Genomic DNA, 20,720 nt, shown 5'->3' with positions numbered 1-20,720 from the left:
GATGTGCTCATGTCAGCAAGTTCATCAAAAGTGTCCCAAGCTGCTGCAAATATAACCCAGTATGTACACGTAAAAACGCATCCTTAGAGGAGCAGCATGGTCACACTTTCCCAGCAGAGCAGAGACAGGCAGTGAGCTTCAGAGGTTGGCACGAACCTTTACTCATGTGTTTTGTCCACTGGGACATATCATCTGTTCCTTGTTGTGGAGCACCTCAAACAGCAGCCTGCTGTGGTTTACAGTGGCAAACATGATAACAGTGCAAAGCGTGGGAACCTCCCAGTGTGATGATGAGGTGATCCACCACAAAAAAGAAGGCAGTGGCTCTTCTTATCAGGATGTAAATATAGGTCCCAACAATGGAAATGTATTCTTCACACAAAAAAGGGGGGGGACTCTGTTTGAGTTGCTGTTAAAATGAACCGAAATATTAAAGGCTATTCAAGTGGACGTGACCTTACCTTTAAATTTAAAGGGTATTCCAGTTTGCCAAACAGCATGAGAACTAGTGTGGTCTGGATGGTCAGACTATCGTAAGTAATTTTTCTGGTCTGAAATGAAACTAGAATTTATTTTACAGCTAAATGATTTGATATTTAAAACCCCCGGACACACACCCCCCACCAGAAGTAAAGGATCTGGTTCTAAGGTCTTGGTGTCAGATACCACACCTCACCTTTGGAGGTCTCGTGGACTGGGGTCGTTTTGAGGTAAAAGGAGACAAAAACAATGTTAGATTGGTGGTCATAATGATATAGCTGATCAATATACATTTTCCATGTTACTGTACAGTAAAGGTGATGATATATCAGTCACATAAAATGGGAAAATTTTATTTTGTTTTTTTTATCATATTTTGTACAGATTTTTTTTTCCTTAACTTTTCAGTTTCACATATTTGTTTTTTTTTTTTTTTGTTTTTTTTTTTTTTGGAAACTTTGCAACCTAAACCAGAATTTAGAGTCAGCATTCAGTTTACACAATGTTTGGCTCCACAGCATGAGATTGTAATGGCCATAGACTGGATATAAAAGTGGATGTTGACTCCAGGGCTGGAAAGTGAAGCTAATACCATCAGGGGGCAACTGCACTTGTCCAAAATAAATTATATAGAGGTCTCAGAGAAAATGGCACTAATCATCATTTGACTTACTACCTCAGTAAACATTTTCCTAATGAGCTTATCTCAATTGTCTCAATTGATACCTTCAAACCATCTTGTTTAACACAAGATGGTTTTTATTTTTTTTAATTTAGGAGGAAAAGAGATCAAGAATTTCATTAGGGCATGGCTACCGTGTGAATGACAGACTCTACCAACAACACAACCTGTCATCTTCCAGTTTCAAAAGAAATAAGACAACATCCAAACTACTGAATTGCATTTCACAAACCAGTGGGTGATATCAGGGAAGTTTTTCATTTGGTTATGGCTGAGCAGCCAGCAGGTCAAACTAGCAGTGCCAGTCACTGCAGCTCAAAGGTCAAAGTTTAAACCTCAATGTTGATTTTTAGAGGTCAAGGCATCTTGGGGGGAGATGGTCCTAAACCCGTGTATGTCACAGATGTTCCCCATAAACTATAATGAAATTGGTTGCTACATTACATTTACATTGATCTTAGAAACCATCATCATTTGTCTCTGTTTCAGCAGTGGGCAAGAAACACTTTTAGTTTTCTAATACTGATGAAACATTTTGTTCCTTTAAGTATTAAGTAAAGTTTCGGTTGGAATAAAAGTAACAGCAACACACAATATTGACCTCTTTGATTAATTACCTAAAAGCATTGAACCGTTTGTTGGAAACAGCATAAAGCATATAGTCCTGTTATAAATTTTGTAAGACCTCCCAGGAAGAAGAATTGATAGCAGAATTTGTGTCATGTTTCATAAAATATTGACTTATTTATTTATATTTCCTTGAATGCTGCCATGTGCCATCCCAATACATGCTCTGTGCTGCCATTTCTGACCTGAATTACATCTGTTGATAATTATGTTGGACTGGCTTATTACATGTCTAAATTCATCCCTGCACCGTAACTCCTGCAGTTGACCGAGAACTCAATGGTGTGAAATTACTAAAAAACTGCACTCAGCGAAACCGAGGGGATTTAAATTTTTTGGTGTTTCAGTTTAAATGCGATGCGGTGCCAGGTTTAACTGAAGGGTGACTCTAACTGAGTTATTATAATTTGTTATGAGCAGCTGGCCACATGATACCGGTTGCCAGCAGAATCCATATTCCACATAGAAAAACCGAAAGTAAGAAGGGTATTGTGTACCAGAAAATAATAACGGCGGTGTAATTGCATATTGCTGACAGAGGTTTTCCATACGAATTAGACAGCTACATGATTCCAGTGTCCTGTGGATTTGGACAGCGGGGTGGGAGTGGGGGTGGGGGATAGCACTGGGTTGCATGTAACATTAGATTTATTGTGTCTACTCCCACTCCTTTCAGCACCTGTCCCAAAAGGCAAATTAATCCCATACCTCTCTCCCCCTCGGTGCACAGACATGACACATCTGTCTCAGCCATTATCCACCACATGACATGTTTCTGGGACACATCACATGCCACCTCGACTAGGAGGACGTGGTTACTGCCTGGCTCTGCCTGACTGAGAACAACTTAAATTATGAGCTCTTTTTATTAATTGATTTATTTTTTTTTATCTCTTTTCTTTTTCCTTTTCTGTTGTTGCGCCTCACCTCTCTTCTCTCCTCACATTACCTCAATCAAAACACTTTCTCCGTGGTAGAGAATAGACAACACTTGAGTAGAAAAATGTCAGATTACCCTGCAGGGGACGGCCTATCTCTACACGTTGAGGTGGAAAGGAAAGACATTTTTCTTCAGCATCATGTCTTGAATAGCATGCTTCCCTTCTCTTTTTGGAGAATGTAAATACTTTACCGTGTCACAATGGCACAAAAAGAGCCAGAAATAAGACGATAAATATAATCCAGTATTGACCAGTGACTGTGTCCCTGTGAAGGCAGTGTGCTGCAGTGCCCAGTGCTCAGGTGGTGGCTGTCCTGATGAGACATGGCTGTTGGCTGCTTTCAGTCAAGCAAACATCGTCATCAACAGCCAATCACAGGGTCATGCACTGATCAAAACCACAGGGACTGGACGTGCCCGTAAAACCACATTTTCACGCTTTCCTTCACAAATATAACAGATGTACAGAAATGTTTTTCTTTAAGGACAGAATATCACAGTTTCTCTCTCAAACATGCTTTCTATTCTCGCTTTTTTTTGTTATTTTCAATTTTTATATTACTATCTCCTGCAGCCATACCAGTGGACCTCCAGCATCTAATGGTGCTTTGATATATACCAGCAAAGAGAAATAAGAAAGGGGAAACAACGAAAACACAGAAAATAACAGTATCCAAGCTTTTATGATAATGAATATCTAATAAAACAGACAAAACCCCAACTATTTTAGGCTCATTTGAACTTTGATCTCCACCTTTGAAGAGATAAATTGAGCAGTAGCGCACTCACTTTTATTATTTATACACAGAGAATGTGGGCTCACATGACACACAGACATTATTGTATTTTTGTAATAATAAAAACAGCAAATCAAAATGGCATATACTAGGTATAATTATGCATTATATTGATTTTTACAAACAGCTTTAAGTCACAAGGTGAAACCATACACACACACACACACACACACACACACACACACACACACACACACACACAAACACACACAAAATCAAGCACATTGTTGGCACATTTTCCCTTTCAATTACACAGCTGTCTCAAAATTCTGTCTCAGCAGCTCCATCGCGCACTTTACTGCCCCATACCTGCAGGAGGTGTATGTGTGTGTGTGTGTTTGTGTGTGTGGTGGAGAAGTTTAAGTGAAGAACTACAGAGGCAAGGAGAAAAAAAGACATCAGAAATGTGTGTGCACGAATGTGTATGTGGGAGGAAGAGAGGAAGGGCTGAGTGAAAGGAATGGACTATATGGCCCATCTCTGCACCTCTTTCAACCTGCTCAGTGAGCCATGTGCTTGGCCTTGTAAACTGCACTGCTACTTGATTACTTTGTCAGTCTTCTTAAGTGGCTTTTGCTCTGTGGAGAAAATAGGGAGACATGTCTGACAGAGGATGTCCACCAAAGACATGGGAGGAGGTGAGTAGAGACACTGCAACAAAATGAAGGGAAATTATATTCTCGTGTTTTGTGAGAGAATAACGGAGAGTTGTCAGACGCATCAAGATTTTTTTTTTTTGAATGATGCATTTTATATGTCCTATCAGACCAAACAACCATAACTTTAGTATCAGGCTGCACTGCCGTGGAGGAACCATCCTCTCTCAGCTGTGGACATAGCTCAAAACTATTCTGTCATCCTCACTTTTTCTCAATAAGGACATTTTACACACACTGCTCCAAAGGTAACTTAAAAGAGAGGGGAGACAGGATGTGGATGGTCAACCGTTTTGTCAGATTTGTTAAGAAATTATGGTAATGCTGGTAGGTCAGTTGTAGGCCAATTAAAACTACTCTTATTTTTTTTTTCTAATATTACAATTTACACAATTTTAAAAAGTTTTATGGTAGCTTGAGCATTTTCCTTCTCCTGTCCTTATGAATCCAGCCAGACAGCGCCACTCTGTGGCAGAAATAGGTGCTAAATTAAAACAGAACTGAGAGCCATTATCCCATCAAAAGTGCACATGACAATCCAAATGAATAAGTAAAGTTACACCTGCTGCAGGAAATCTAAAACATTTATATCGACAAGTATGCATTATGAATGCACAGAGGAAGTTTTAGTAAGAACTTGCACTACATGTTATTTCTTTTTAAATCTTAGCACTCACCTTTTTGTTCTGTTGCTTTATTGTTGGATAAGGCAGCTCTGGACATCAGTCAGGGTGAGGACTGTGATTAAAAAACACTTTTTTGCCTCTGTAATCACTGTGCGCCTGAAAGAAATTACATGTTTCTGCTCCATGCCTCACACGAGACAAAGAAACTCAGACAAACAATACTTTAAAGAATGCACATGCACAGAGATTCAGAGTCAGAGTTCACTGACAGTTGTCATGTGGATCTTAATGCATGCTGAGTGTGTGAACACCTGCCAGTCTAATGTTTCAATGGTACATGCTGGATATAATTACTGGGTTCGACATATTAACTTGCTGTACATTTGATCCTTTGCATGCATTTATTTTCCTAAAATGTGTCTATAAATCTATTATTATACCAAAGAAATAAGTGAGGATTTGACTGGTATACATAAAAAATGCTGTGCTTGTATTTCTATGCAATTCCCTGAGATTTTGACAGACAGGAACATGATGAGTCCTTGTCAACTCAGCGCCATTGAAGCAGGGCTGAGCACAGAGGCCAGTGGCAGGAGCTGGGCAGGCAATCAACTGAAAAACATTACGATACAAGAAAGAACCATAATGCCGCTGCTCTTTCACAACTTACTACTGAGTTAGATATTGATGAAATTATTTACTGCTGTTTCAGTCCAAGCAAATGCAGATAATAGGCTGGGTTTAGCAGAGCAATAAAGGGCCATTCAAAGGACATAAATAATGACTGTCTGTGTGACAGCTCTTTATATATCTATAGCTGTGTAAATTCCAAACACCTGCATGGTGACATACTATGTAGGGGAATTAACTATTCTGGGGATGAACTGGATATTTTAATGCTTGTAGTAGTGCCCCCACAAATACATTCAACAAAGCTATTCAGAGAAACATGCTTAGATAATCCATCACAATCATTTCATTTAAGAAAGACAATCCTATTTTCTTGCTCTAACTCCAGTCCAACTGGTCAGTTATTTTAACCTATGATCCTTATAACCTCAGAGAGTCAGGAGTAAGCCTACTGTGCAGCAGGGTTAAGCCCCAGGGTCATGCTGGGATTTCCCACATTTTAAATTACGAGTGCAAAACAATCGTAAACTCAGGGCTTAAAGAAGTCTAAGTCCTTGCCAAACAGAAATCTCAGCCAAAGACTAAATATAGAGGGGAAACTCTACTGATGTTCCATTCATTAATAATATCCATGCAGTATATGTTTACAGATGAACTAAACCCAACAATATGGTTGTAATTTTAAATGGATAAACTGCAGTGGGGGAAAAAAGTGCATTTAAAGTGCATTTTTTGTAATTCCTTTGTTATAATAGCAAAAAATATTTTTTTATTTTATTTGTTTTTTTTTTTTTTATTGAAAATGAAGCTTATGGTGCATAATGGCTGACTTAAGGATAACGAATAGGAAAGGAATTGACTAACACATGGAGCTGTTTGCAAATGTGTTTAAAACCAGTCAGAAATCTATGACATCTGAAACAAATTACATGGCTGCAATAGCAAATGCTATTTCTGACAAAATTATAAATATCCACAAGTCTTTTAATTTGAGGGCAAGCGGAAGTGACGTCATTCGGGTGAGCGGGACTTCCTCTCTGTAACTTCCACCAATAATAGTGCGGCTTGGTAAAATATGAAAATGGCGGCTCTGTGTGGTGAGTTTGGAGACCTGGTCCAGATCAAGAAACAGTTGATCTCGGTGATATCGCTGTGCAAAGAAAGAGGCCTCCTCCACAGCGCCAAGTGGTGAGTCTGTCTGTCTGTCTGTCTGTCGGCTCAGTAACTGATGCTAAAGGTTCATTTACCGCCCTGTTAGCCGCGTTAGCGCCACTGTTGACAAGTCCCGTTTGAATTCAGCTAATGTTGCTCACTAACGTTACTATGATATCACTATAACTACTAAAACTGTGTTTTAGTGATGATTAGTTTGGTTTGGTTTGGTTAAAATATATCGACTGTAAGTAGAAATGATGTATAATCTGACTACATTACCCAGATATATCACATTAGTGTGTATAATGTTGGAGTCCTGTGTTGTTGTCCGGCTCCACCTCGAGTTGGTGATAGTTGCTGAAAATTAGCAGCCACATACTGAAATGAAGATGGGTGAAAGAGGAGAGAATCTAAAAGTGTTTTTTTTATTGTCTTCAAACAGTATCTTCTTCTATGACGCTGGGTTTAAGCTCATGGAGCTATTATAAGGTTTAAGATAAGTGTTTCATTTCTTACTTGGATATCACTGTGGTAAATGATGCTGAGCTCCTAACATGCTCCAGAGGATCAGATCAAAACCTGTCAGCTGGGTGAAAAATCACAAGTGGCAGCTGACATTTATAGAAATCAGTCAGTTCTTTTTGTTGTTTGAGTTTTTACATGCTTTCACTTATTAACATCTCTAACAAGCAAAGGCCAGTTCGTCACCACATACGCTGCCAACAGTTCTCTGTCCTGTGAATCTGTTGGTCGTACCGACCAAATCATTCTTATGTCACATGCAGGGCTTCTGAGTTGGCTTTTGCTTTGGACCCTCTTCCTAAGGATGAACTGCCCCCGTCAGCTCCCTTCACAGAGGTTTGTACACTGCCACAGAGTAGGCTTTTCTCAGTTGTTTTCATGATATCTTCAGATGTTGAAAACATCTTTGTCCACCTCTCACTCTTGCTCTCTCTGATACAGTCAAAACATTTAGGCACAAAAAAAAAAAAAAAAAGTTAAGCCAATAGCTCATTATGACTCGGGCTGTATGTTTGATTGTTGTGCTTCTGAATAAATTGAGTGTGGGACAGATTAGTGGCCTCTTTTATCCTAAAATCATTAACCTGCAACATTTATTATGTACAGTTCCTTGATCCACCTCTTCATTGGCACGCATGCATGATTTATGGTGGCGCATGCGTGGAAATGTACTCAATGTAGTGTGTACATTTTCCAAGGATTCAGATGAGTCCCCCAACAGCCTCAATCGAAGATGTGCATGTATAAATAGGACATGATAATAAACTGTCTTTATTAATAATGCTCTGGATACAGACGCCACTCAGTACTAGGCTCAGCATAATGTTGCTTTTTTGGGGGAGTTTCGTGGGCTCTTTGTCAGCAAAAAATTTAAGTATCTGACAATGTTCAGACTATTTTTGAGTAGTAATGATTACTGGCTGTATAGTCAAAAGTTACAGCATATTAATTTAATTTCTTAGGTTTTATTTTCCATTTAATTACTACTTAGCGAAAATATTCTGTCTTAGCTCATGGTTTTATATTTGATGATAATAGAAAAAGGCTGTTTACTAATTTATGAATGTACTAGATGATCAGAATAATTTTTATTTTCTGTTCAAAATGCAGGAAGATGCACAAGATCTGGATGCACTTACACTGGCCAAATCCTACTTTGACTTGAAAGAGTATGACCGTGCTGCGTACTTTCTGAAAGGCTGCTGTAGTCAAAAGGCTTATTTCCTCTATATGTATTCTCGTTATCTGGTAAGAGTCTGAAGATGAACATGACAGGCATATTCATCTTCACTTTGTCACAACACTGCCTTTGCTGTGATTCTGATACCTGTGAACCACTTTGAAAAGGATATTTCTGTGTCTTCAGTCAGGAGAGAAAAAGAAGGATGATGAGACAGTGGACAGCCTGGGTAAGGACGTGACTGTTTGTACTTCCAGGATTAAAAAAATGCTTTTGTTCGCTTTTTTTTTTTTTTCCCTCCACATCCTGAAATTGTGTGTGCTTTTCTATCTGGTTGTAGGTCCTCTAGAAAAGGGTCAAGTTCGCAATGAGGCCTTGAGAGAACTGAGAGTTGAGCTTAGTAAGAAGCACAATGCAGGAGAGTTGGATGGCTTCACCCTTTACCTGTAAGAACACTTCTTCCAATCTGTGCACACTTACTTCAGATTATGCAGAGGAATCGTGTGGAAAGTGTCGATCATAACGTGTGTGTGTGTGTGTGTGTGTGTGCGCGCTAACAGGTATGGGGTGGTGCTACGTAAACTGGATCTCCTGAAAGAGGCTGTGGATGTGTTTGTTGAGGCGATTCATGCACTCCCTCTTCACTGGGGAGCTTGGCTGGAGCTCAGTAACCTTGTCACTAACATAGAGATGGTAATAATTTGTTTTTACAATTTTGAACCAAATATTGCATTTCAGAACAAACATGGTACGATGCAATCTTTCCTCTTTGTTCTTCTCCCCAGCTGAAGTCACTGTCGCTGCCAGACAGCTGGATTAAAGACTTCTTCATGGCCCACATGTACACAGAGCTGCAGATGATCAAAGAAGCATTGCAGAAATACCAGAATCTCATCGAGGCTGGCTTTTCTAAGAGCACGTACATCATCTCCCAGATTGCTGTGGCCTACCACAACATCAGAGGTTTATTTTTTTACCAATTGATTAAGATTTTTGGCTCTCAGAAGAATTCTATGGGACTAGGTTCAGTCTTACAGCCTCTGTCTTGTTTCATTTCAGATATTGACCAGGCTTTGGCTCTGTTCAATGAGCTGAGGGACCAGGATCCATATCGTATTGACAACATGGACACATTCTCTAACCTTCTCTATGTTAAGGTGGACTCAAATTACTTTTTTCCTTGGCACTTTGACAGGATGGTTAGAGGGTAAGGATGCCTTGCACTAAGGCACCTGAGTGGGACGTGTAGTTATTGGCACAGTGCGGTCAATGTTTCCCCTAAGTGAATTCATTTGAATTCTAATCATTATTATTGTTATTATTACTTTGACCAATGATTTATGCCTGGGGTTAGTGAAGAGACTGACTATTGAGAGAATGTTTTGCTCTGTGGCTGACGGTAATGCACGTTTCCACAGAGCATGAAGCCAGAGTTGAGCTACTTGGCCCACAACCTGGTGGAGATTGACAAGTACAGAGTGGAGACGTGCTGTGTCATCGGTAAGCATTCAGCTGATCTAACCCATTCACAGCTTCTACACTATACCCTTTTGTTTTAGATTTTTTTTATAATCAATGTGTATATTTAAAATATTAAAATAAATTAATGAACTATCAGATGACTCAAATAAAAAATGGTTCAACTCTTTTGTACTTTTGAGCATTACTGGGAGCTGAAGCCATCACTCTGAACAAAACCAATTTCTGGTTAGTGCTGATAAATCATGTGTCTTACTGACAGGTAATTATTACAGTTTACGCTCTCAGCATGAGAAAGCAGCTCTGTACTTCCAGCGAGCCCTCAAATTGAACCCCCGCTGCCTCGGTGCCTGGACCCTCATGGGCCACGAATACATGGAAATGAAGAACACCTCAGCTGCCATTCAGGCCTACAGGTTATACTGAATATGTATAACATAGAAAATATCTTACCAGACCTTTCACAAACAGAATTTATATTGTGAGTACTGGTTTTTAGTTATATGTGTGTGTTTTGTTTTGTTTTGTTTTTTTTGTTTCCCCTATCAGGCATGCTATTGAAGTGAACAAGCGGGACTACCGTGCCTGGTATGGCTTAGGTCAGACATACGAGATCCTTAAGATGCCCTTTTACTGTTTGTACTATTATCGAAAGGCTCACCAGCTCAGGTATGGATGTTGCCAACATAGGAAGTTTTAAAACAAAATATAAACATGAACAGCATGAATAAACCAAAAGGTCATTGTTTGTTTTTGACACAACATGATCTCTTGTAGGCCTAATGACTCACGTATGTTGGTTGCACTGGGTGAAAGCTACGAAAAACTGTCACAGCAGGTTGAAGCCAAGAAGGTTTGTTTGTTACATCTGTTAGTGAATTCTCCTGTATGTAATGAATTCATAAAGTGTCCGTCTTAGCGTGCGTTTTCTCTGTAAATCTAGTGTTACTGGAGGGCGTACTCTGTTGGAGATGTGGAGAAAATGGCTCTACTAAAATTAGCAAAGTAAGTGTCTCCTACTGTCCCAGTTTATCAATAAAACAGATCATATGGTCTAAAAAAATAGCATATATCAATTTTTTTTTTAATAGTTACAGATAAAATTATAGAAGCCCTGAAAGGCAAGAGGAGAAAAAAATGTAGTTCATCTAAACATCCCCCTTGAGGCAATTGATTTATTTTTTCTCATCTATAAAAACAACATTTTTTTCCAGGAAAACAAATCACTTATCTCTCAAGTGTATTTTCAAAAGGAAAATAAAAGAAAATTTCACTTGCCTTTCAGGGCTTCTGTGAAATGAAAATCTGATATGCAGCTTCTTGTTCATTGTCATCTGTTATTTGTATTACCTGGAAATGGATGGTAAATACGAATTCTGCTTTTTCTTGACAGGCTCCATGAACAGCTGAATGAGTCTGATGATGCTGCTCAGTGTTACATGCTTTACATCCAGGATATTTTCTCTTGTGGGGTAAGTATTTTAAAGCCCCTGAATACCGATGATGTCTGCTGTCACTCCTGCAATATTTGAAATGATGGTTCCCAAACTTCCTGGCAGAAGTTTGGAGAATTTCTGTCCCTGTTTCAGCATATTTCCCTGGCTGTGCTCAAAGTTAAGTCCATTATAAAAAAACAAAAAACAAAAACACAAGTCATCTGTATAGAAACCTGACGTGAACCCCATATAACACCCGGGGGATGAATTGGAAAAACGACTATGCGGTGCCTTAGCCACTGAGCCGACTCACTACTACAACTCACTATTCTTTTATGGCTGAATAGAGTAAATCCCCCAAACAGCATGGAGGCAGTAACACCGGATTAATGCCCGTGGTCTTGGTAAAAGGAATGAAACGATCAATATCACAAATGGGTATAATATCTATTTGTCCATATCCTTCAGGCCATGTCTGATATCTGTTTGGAAAAATTTTAATAAAATCTTGTCATGACAGGAACAACTAGAACATGCTGAAGTGAGCACAGCCCTGCGGTACCTGGGTCAGTACTATTTCAAGAACAAGCTTTACAATGAGGCTTCTCTCTGCGCTCAACGCTGCTGTGACTACAACGATGTAAGTGTGTCTGTATAAACTGAGTGTCCAGTTCTTGTTTTAGTAGAGCGTAGAAAGAAATATTAACTGCTGTTAACGATTCTGTAGGCACGTGAGGAGGGAAAAGCTTTGTTAAGGCAGATCTCACAGGTCAGAGATCAGATTGAGACACCGTCAGCAGATCTGTTCACGCCGCTCTCAAACAGTAACACTCCAGTCAGGAGGGTGTCTCCTCTGAATCTCATCTCTTTTACACCCTGACACCACCCTCTGGCCTAGAAATGGATGATTTCTGTATCCTGTGACAAAAATTTTTGGGGTGGTTTGACTTCACCTAAAGACTGTTGGATAGATTTACTTGTACAGAGTTGTTTGACATTAAAATTACATTTATTTGTAAAGCATGCAATTCTGATCATTTGTTTCCTGGAAAGGTCAAGAGCTATGCTTCAAAATTAGAAACCAAGTTTTTCTTTTTTCTTTTTTTAAGGCTGAGGTCAGCCAGATTTCTGAAAATATTTTTCAGTACACAGAGCTTTTGTGCAATCTTTAATTTGTAAAGCAAAGTAAGAAGTACAAATGAAAAGACTCCTTCAGCACACAGGCACTTAATACAGAAGACACCTTGAACCATTTCCAAACAACAAAAAGGATATCACACACATTGAGTTACAGTCATGAGTCTCTCTCTCACACACTCACACAAAAAGTATATAACTCAAAGTAGCTAAGCAAATACTGTTTTTGTATTTTGTACAGAATGACTGTAGTGAAAAATAAATGTAGACTTAAAAAAAGAATGATTTAAAGTGTAAATCACATTTTCCTAAAAACTAAATACTTAATTGATTGACAAATAGGTATTTACAGCAAAGGCTTAGTGAGCAGTTTTAGAGAAGGTTAATTATACATGTGTGCTTTTACCATACAAAATTCAACCGCACCTCAGTTCCCTTAGTATGCTGCAACCTTTTTAAAGCATTAATTGTTTTACTGGCATGAACGTAATTACTGACTTTGGCATCAGAGTTACCTGCACTGCAAACTGTAAGCATATAAAAACCTATAAAAATACTATAAAGTTACCAGAAAGTATGCTTGCAGGTGACATAAGTTTTGCATAATGTGTATATCAATAAGGACATTTCCTCTGCTGCTAAATGTGACTCAGTACTTCCCCCTGAGACTACGAGGGGTGGGGACAGGGCTGGGAGGTGGAGAATGCTGCCGAGAGCGCAAGATCCGTGAGTAGGGCGTCACATTTGGTTCTTCGGCACCTCGAGTGTGGTATTTATGTGTCGGAGTACGTGTTGGGAACAGAGAGTGGAAAAAGCGTTTCTGCGGAGGCCGGTTCTCTGTGTCACTCACTGTGTTGGCTCCACAGCCCCTCTTCTTACAGGAAGCAGGTGTGGTGGAAGCGGAGGCAGAAAATCCAGACGGGGGCAGCTGGGGTTGGCTAGCCTGCATGTGGGCCAGAGTGTCTGCTTTCCGTCTCAAGTCAGCTTTCACCAGCATCAGGCTGTTCAGGAGCTCTATGAGGATATGGTCCTAAGAAGAAGTCAGTGAACAGGGTTAGACAAGACCACAGAGTGAAGTGAAGGTGAAGAACAGGGGTGAGGTTGGAAGGTGACACATGCAGCCCTGGAACATGCTTTTGGGCCTTGTGTCCTGGTGCAGACGTTAGGAGCCCAGATTTAGATTAAAAGGTGGCTGTGCATCAATTGTTATTGAAGCAAGTAGAGGGAGAGAAAAACAAAGGATTTTAAATTGAGATTTGCATTTTAAACAGATGCTGCATTATTATACTGTTAATTACAGTTTCTCCAAAGACAGGACATCCGTAATCACAGATTATTACAGACACTGCAGATATACAGCACTATATAATTTGCGTGGTTTTACCTGTTTGGCGAGTGTCTCGTCAGCAGCATTTAATGCCTGCCGCAGCTTTTCCCCCCCAGTGTTGCGACAGCAGGCTCGTTCTCCAGACTGCAGATCTGCACCAAGCCTCTGCAAATCCAGACGCAGTTGACGCAGATTCTGTTGAGAAAGAGTCCAGATTTTAGTCTAGGGCTCGGATATTCACGTGCAGGAAAAACAACCGTTAGTAGCAGTAACTGACCCGTTGACCTTCCTCAAGCTTGCGGTCAGCTGCATTGGTGACAGTGCCTGCTGAGCCAGGCACTTCCAGCTGCATCTTTACCTTTGTCAGCTCTGTAGAGGCAAAAAGAACGAAACAGTCAGCTACCATTAACAGTACCCAAACACGTACAGGCCATCAGACAGTACCTTGTGTCTTGGTGAGCAGCTCTGTCTGACACTGGTCGAGCTCAGCACGTAGTCTGCCAAGTTCTGTCTGAGTGGTGACACGCTGAGAACGACGAGGCCCGTCGCCCTGCGTCGCTGACACAGAGACCAATTCAGCTTCTTTTTTTTGTTTAAGGGCTGCAGACAAAGATTCAATCTCCTGATCACGCTCCTGAGAGAAATGATGGCACATACATTCAAATAACTCAGCACAGACGCAGGAATAGTATCAGAAAAACTGTATGACACCATGCATACTGCATCTGGGAAATAATGCAGCTTTTAGACTGTGGAGTCGCTCTGACAGGTGGAAACTTAAGGCTGAGCATGAACTCTCACCTTCAGCTCCTCGCTGTAGAATTTCTTCAAATGTTTCTGCAGGTTGGTTATCTTGTCCTCATACCTCTCTTCAATTAAAGCTCTCTCTGCCTCCAACGTCTCGCTGTGGGGCAAAAAAACATCACAACTTATCTGTATTCATCTAGATCAGGAAGAAAACCATTTTCTTTCAGCTTCTGTCAGCTTTTTAACTGAACTTAAAACCATTTACTATCAACAGGGAACTGTTAGATTATCATCTAAAACATTTTGTGGTGTTTCTAATACATGTCCTCAGCACCGCCTGGTTAGTGATAAAAAGAAAAAAAGGTGTTATTTTGATTTAAACAAGGCAGACACACCTGAAGCCATCCTGCATCCCAGTGATAACCTCCATCATCTCAGAAACCACCTGCTCTCTCACAGTGGCCTCAAGAGCATCTTTCTCCTCCCGTTGGCGCTGCACTTCTCTCTTCAGAACATCAATAGCCTGCAGCAATGCCTGAATCGAGTACAGTCAGCTGTTAGCAGCACCGGACAAGTATTTTTAGATTTTTAAAATGCTCCTAGTACACACTTAGTATCTGAGTTTTACTGTGTCCTTAGAAGCTTCATATAGGGGCTCATGCACAACACTCCTGTTGGAAACCTTAATCCAACATTTTCCAACCTCGTATGTTGACGGAGGATGTTACCTCAGTATTCAACATGGTGATATCTCCATCTTCAACATCACTCTCCTCCTCTTCCTCCTCCAGCACTGTGCTGTCGTTACCATGTCCTGTTGGCTCGCGCAGTAGAGACAGGATGTAGGCCACTCTGGTCTTTGTGGATGGGCCGTGGACCAGCTGAAATGTGAGGGACACCATAGGTCTTTTTTTCTCATACCTGAATTACCATCAATAAATCAGACCTTTGTACGGCAGTATTTCTTACTTGGGTTGCAATAGCGGAGAATTTTAAGGCTTGAAGGGTCTCATCATAGACAGAGGCACATTGATTGATGTTGACCACCATGCTAGAGGTTCCTCTGCCACAGAAGAAACCCTGCAACACCCGGGTCAGTTTACTGTCCCTGAACGGCACCACCTGAGGAGGCCGTGATCTGTGGATGAAACACTGCGCTCTCAAACAGTTCATCCATATTTCTTCAACAAAATAGGTCAATTTATTATTCACTTTCAGTCACATCCTGCAGAAAATAAAGTTAAGAGCATACTTGTTCTGGTTGTGCCTCAGAGCAGCAATACAGCGGCCCAGGGTTAAAAGGGAGGTGTTAATGTTGTTGGCTTCCTTCATCCTCTCGCCATTACGCTGCTCTTTACAGCGTTCAGACCCAGCCAGGTCACACACAGTCATTCTACAAAGAAACACTGCATGTTATCACTTTTACACTTTTTAATCCAAAGACAATAATTCCTAATAATAACTGAACCTGGATATGTCACAGAAATTGTATATTAAACTAAAATAACTAATATTAAACTTGCAAATTAATGATAATAGAAATTTTAGGGACAGTTTTATTTTAAAGAATGTAATCAAATGCAAACTTTTTTAATAAATAACTTCTAAGGGGTGGCTGAAATCAGTGCTTTATGGATCTACAAGACCCACAGATACAGTAACTATAAGAGCTAGAGGCTGGATCTCAGAGGGCGCTGAATAAATTTAGAGAAACAAAGATAACGTACTCGCTGATGTGCCTGGCCTGGCCAGAATCTGCCTCTGGGCGGATGTGCAGGACACGGATGGAGAAGATGCTGTGACTGAGGAGATGATACATATATGATTAGAGATTCTATGAGTACAAGCCAAACAAATCTGTTACAATAAATCAAAAATAGGGTCATTTGCTCCTACCTGCGGCTGGAGTTTTGGTTGAGGTGAGTGCTGGCAAAACTCTGGTTACAACGTCCAACCTTGAGAATCTTCCACGCCTCCTCAGCACTGCGGACATGGATCCAGGTGAGATCTGACAAAACCAGATTAAGAAGCAAAACTTTACAATCTTGCAACATGAAAAGCAGCTGGTGCAACATTTTATGTGCTTCATTTTGAAATAACACCAACATCCTCTGCAATTTGCATAACTGGATTGAACTTCAGCTGGCTTAAAAATATGCTAGAAGCATATACTGTAGAATACAAAGATGTAATGCTTGATATGATACCATTGTGAATGAGTCAGCCTTACCTTTCACATAGGGGTTTCCCTGCTTGTCATCACTAAGTCGCAGTGTGACTCTCTTCCGGGGCTGCAGCGAGGGTGAAGCGTCCAGCAGATCATACAGGAACTCATTGTAGATCTCGTAAAAAGACACCCAGATAGAAAACTGCACCCCTTCCTCCAGGTCATTGCCACCACTGTGTGAAAGGCTATCGGGCTCCAGACAAACACTGTCAGTGTCTGCAGATTGAGTCAAAAAATAAGCTTGTTTCATATTTAAAATGAAGATTAAACGATTACACACTTTTTAAGATGTGATTCGACAAGTGCAACACAAACTGTTCACAGGGCCAATTAATTTTCCTTCTGCAAGGAATTTTAATGGATAAAACTTTGACCATCCTCCTCACCTTCCAGATGGCTGGGGATATTACTTGTAGAAGAGAGCCCTCCGATGCCACTGTCCCACATTGTACTTGTGCCACCTCGACGAGAAGTTGAAATCCCATCCTGTAACATTCAGTAAGACGCATACATCAACCCCAGTCCGTGCAAGGGCCGTGTCAGTAGCAGTCACCAAAATCAGCTAACGTATTACCGGAAGAATCCATAAATATATACTGTTTGATATTTAAAAAGTGTTGGATGTTTTATTCGATTTCCTGACTGGTTGGGACAAAGATGAGGATGAATTCCATTTCAGTTTCACATAACCATAAAACATTTCCTTCATAATTGGATGCATAAACCAACTCTTTTGTTGTTTGTGGTCTTTGCATCCATCTAAAAACTGCATTGTCCAAATAATAATCAAGTTCAGCTCATTCAATTCAGAACCCACTACAGCTTAGTCAGCATTTAATTACAAAGAATGTGTTCATGCCCAAGTTCAGAATGAGCTGCTGAAAATTATTTTAAAAACATGCCGATGATACAAATGTATATCTATAGAAAAATTAAAAGCATATTTCTGTATTTGCATAAGAAAAGCAGTCCCTCCGTTTACCTCTTTGAGCAGAGAGTTTCTGCGGATTTCTTCCGACCTGACCTCACCGGGTTCAAGCTGTCTCACATCCTGAGACATGACAGGCTTCAGGTCCATGGCATGATAAAGACGACCCTGCAGTTTCCTGAACAGAGACACTAAAGCTCGCGGCAGGAGGCCTGCCTGCTGTCCACTGCCTGTAAGTCAGAACACAAGCATAACCATTTAATACAGCTGTAAACACCAACATTCCAGCGGAGCCTGGGTTCTATGCTAATATGTCCAAGTATTGTTAGCAGAAGAATAAAATCTTACCCTGAATGGTGTACGTCTTTCCAGAATTGGTGACTCCATAAGTGTAGAGGAGTCTGTTTTCTCCTTGAAGCACATCCTTCACCATTTCTTTCATTGTGCACTCATAAAACTGCTGCTGTGTGGTCTCTGGTCCAAAGATCTATGTAAGAGGGATAATGAAAACAATCAGTGTGTGATGCATAAATCAAATTACTCCAGCACCCTCTTTGTTTATTACTGACATTGGTTATTATTCAGGCCTTTCAGCCGATATTTACTATCAATATTTTTCAGCAAAATGCCAGTGAGGAATTATTATCACTGCCACTCAGGTCATTCTGCCGGCAGCACCAATTTACCATAATTTCCAGATTATAAGACGCAAATTTTTTCACACACTTTGAATCCTGCGGCCTAAACGACTATGTGGCTAATTTATGGATTTTTATGGGTGACGAGCTTCATGCCACCAATACATTTAGCGTCACATCAGACCAATGAAATTACCCAACAGGTCACAGTGGACCACTGAAATTATTCAAATTAAAAGCACACACACTAAAATCTTCAGATGATTTATTTTGCGTTTCATGCACACACCCTTATCATGGAAAACAAACAAAGCAATGCATATGATGCAGCTTTCAAGTTAAAGTCGATCGATCCGGCGAAAAGGCGAAATCTTTCTGTGTAACATAATTCCTGCCAAATGCCATTTCCTCCCATATATAAGACACCTGTGTCTTATAGAAAAAGTGCAGCCTATATATGTACAAAACCGTTTTTTGCTTTAAATTTAGCAGGTACAGCTTATATTCAGGTGCGCTCTATAGTCTGGAAATTACAGTATATTTCTATTTTATGACAAAATAAGTGCAAGCGTATGATTTTAGGTTGAAAAACAGTGCACAATATGTAAACACAGAGCCCAATTTTACCTTCGAGAAACTGAACTTGTGCATGCTCTGGGTGATTCCCCTCTCTGCAGTCCTCATGTTCTGAGAGTCCTTTGGTGCTTTGAGCAGCAGAGTCTCTTCATCTTGAACAGCCACACAACCCTGAAAGAAGAGTAAACACTGAGCATGTTGGTCACATCCAGAAAAACTCATTCTTGTGGACTGTAAACATTCTGAAATGAACATCTTACCTGTTCTTCTCCTTTCACCTTCTCCATTTCAGTAAGTGGCCGGATGCGCAAATAAACCTTCACCCTTTCTCCATTTCCTTCATTACCACATCCTTGTCTCAATAATCCAGGTTTCACAGCTGGTTTCTGTACACATAAAGTTAAAGCATTTTAAACAACTCAATGTTGACTCAATACACCCATTGTTTTACAGTGGAAATGTCACCAAGCACACTGCATGCAACTGTCAACTCTCACCGGCTCTGCAGCAAATGGTCGAGGATCCAGGCCTGGGGAAATGACAGAAATCTCAGGTAGACGCGGTCTGTTCAGGCCGCCATGTTCTGCTGCTGTAGACTCAAACACAGCCACTTCCTCGTCCTCATCGGAGGGGCATCCACACGGGGAGGACAAAGACAGGGCCATCATTACCTGCTGCAAAAACAAATTATATTGAGTATGATGTAATAACAACATAGGTCAGCTGTGAACCATTGTAAACCCACTCTGTAGCCTCTTTACAAATTTCATTAGCATTACAATAAAAACATTAAAAAAAAAAAAAAAATCAAATCAGATTTAGTTATATAGCGCAGACTCATAAGAAAGTTACATCAAGGCCCTTTAGGCCCTCTGTCTCCCAGCTCCTCTCCTCATCCTGCAGGTAGTGACTTGTTCCTGCAACGCCTGCTGCTCCCTGATCTTCACACTACTTCATACTACAGCATGTTCCATCCCCACCCAACCGGTCGAGGCAGATGGCCGCCCCCCCTGAGCCTGGTTCTGCTCGAGGTTTCTGCCTCTTAAAGGACGTTTTTCCTGCCACTGTTGCCAAGTGCTTGCTCATCGGGGGATCTGTTGGGTCTGTTGACATCACTTTATAAAGAGTTTGGTCTAGACCTGCTCTATATGTAAAGTGCCTCGATGTAACTTTGTTATGATTTGGCGCAATACAAATGAATCTGATTTGATTGTTTGCCCTTCAGAGACAAACAGCAGCTACGTGAGCACCTTGGCTGTCAGGACACGTTTGCCACTGCAGCAGCAGAAACGCGATTTTATGAATAAATACAACGAGCGAGAGGAATGTTAAACATTTGTACTAATTATGTGGGACACTGTGCGCTTTCAAAAAGACGATGACATTTTTCACGTATTGCTATTAATCTAAGTGCTTTGTCCCCGAAACCACGCAACCAGAAAACATCACACAGGAGCACAAACATCCTGAGCTGCTTCCTTTTCTTTTGGGTAAAGGCTGGTTCACTCACCTCGGAGGTGCTGAATGTTGAGCACTCGCTGAAAACCGTCGGTGAAACGGACTGAACACGGACACACCGGAGGTGTTCCTGCAGCTCCGTTTGGTTTTTGAACAATGCGCGTCCCCTGGAGAGCGAGCCGCTGATTGGCTGACGTGCCCGCTGGCCTGCCTTCCGATTGGCTGACGCAGGTTCAACACGGTGGGCCGTTTAAAGTGCGCCTCCCTAAACTAGGACGTGTTTCAAAAGTTCCTACCACGTGTTGTAAATAAATAAATGAAGGCGACACCTCAACAAAAATATGTGGGCAGTTGGTGTGGGTTAGCAATGTTGTCATAGGGGATTTTAAAATATAGGCAATGCAAAAAGAATGGAAAAGAAAAGAAAAAAGCTGGAGAGTTGCTCAACCAGAATTTTAAATCACATCATATT

At 40.7% G+C, this 20,720-nt stretch overlaps 2 protein-coding genes across 4 annotated transcripts; one reads left to right on the top strand and one right to left on the bottom strand.

Annotated features, from left to right (window-relative positions):
• Positions 1–6,499: 6,499 nt before the first annotated feature.
• On the top strand, positions 6,500–12,250 carry cdc23 (CDC23 (cell division cycle 23, yeast, homolog)). Of its 2 annotated transcripts, none has more exons than XM_029518880.1 (16): positions 6,500–6,626; positions 7,036–7,451; positions 8,226–8,363; positions 8,482–8,524; positions 8,636–8,741; positions 8,856–8,988; positions 9,081–9,258; positions 9,355–9,452; positions 9,714–9,795; positions 10,037–10,190; positions 10,324–10,443; positions 10,552–10,627; positions 10,718–10,779; positions 11,168–11,246; positions 11,731–11,850; positions 11,938–12,090. In XM_029518880.1, exons 3-16 carry the CDS (start codon positions 8,346–8,348, stop codon positions 12,088–12,090), a joined length of 1,422 nt encoding a protein of 473 aa, XP_029374740.1. In that variant the 5' UTR covers positions 6,500–6,626; positions 7,036–7,451; positions 8,226–8,345. The 2 variants fall into 2 exon arrangements, with proteins under 2 accessions (XP_029374740.1, XP_029374739.1); XM_029518879.1 differs by having other exon boundaries at positions 6,501–6,626; positions 7,379–7,451; positions 11,938–12,250.
• A 105-nt stretch (positions 12,251–12,355) lies between these two features.
• On the bottom strand, positions 12,356–20,388 carry kif20a (kinesin family member 20A). 2 transcript variants are annotated; one of them, XM_029518877.1, is made up of 19 exons: positions 20,301–20,388; positions 19,288–19,464; positions 19,051–19,176; positions 18,842–18,961; positions 17,925–18,063; positions 17,631–17,806; positions 17,035–17,134; positions 16,652–16,864; positions 16,318–16,429; positions 16,149–16,223; positions 15,674–15,814; positions 15,391–15,559; positions 15,150–15,302; positions 14,817–14,956; positions 14,476–14,578; positions 14,119–14,308; positions 13,952–14,043; positions 13,732–13,869; positions 12,356–13,377 (listed from the first exon to the last, which is right to left on the bottom strand). In XM_029518877.1, the coding sequence occupies exons 2-19, from the start codon at positions 19,456–19,458 to the stop codon at positions 12,997–12,999; spliced, it is 2,739 nt and encodes a 912-aa protein (XP_029374737.1). In that variant the 5' UTR covers positions 19,459–19,464; positions 20,301–20,388; the 3' UTR covers positions 12,356–12,996. The 2 variants fall into 2 exon arrangements, with proteins under 2 accessions (XP_029374737.1, XP_029374738.1); XM_029518878.1 differs by having other exon boundaries at positions 12,997–13,377; positions 19,288–19,461; positions 20,301–20,377.
• Positions 20,389–20,720: the final 332 nt, after the last annotated feature.

The sequence above is a fragment of the Echeneis naucrates genome, chromosome 14, assembly GCF_900963305.1.
Source record: "Echeneis naucrates chromosome 14, fEcheNa1.1, whole genome shotgun sequence".
NCBI classification, from domain to species: domain Eukaryota; kingdom Metazoa; phylum Chordata; class Actinopteri; order Carangiformes; family Echeneidae; genus Echeneis; species Echeneis naucrates.
The sequence above is the reverse complement of the archived record's forward strand: the minus strand, read 5'-3'. Positions and strand labels throughout refer to the sequence as shown.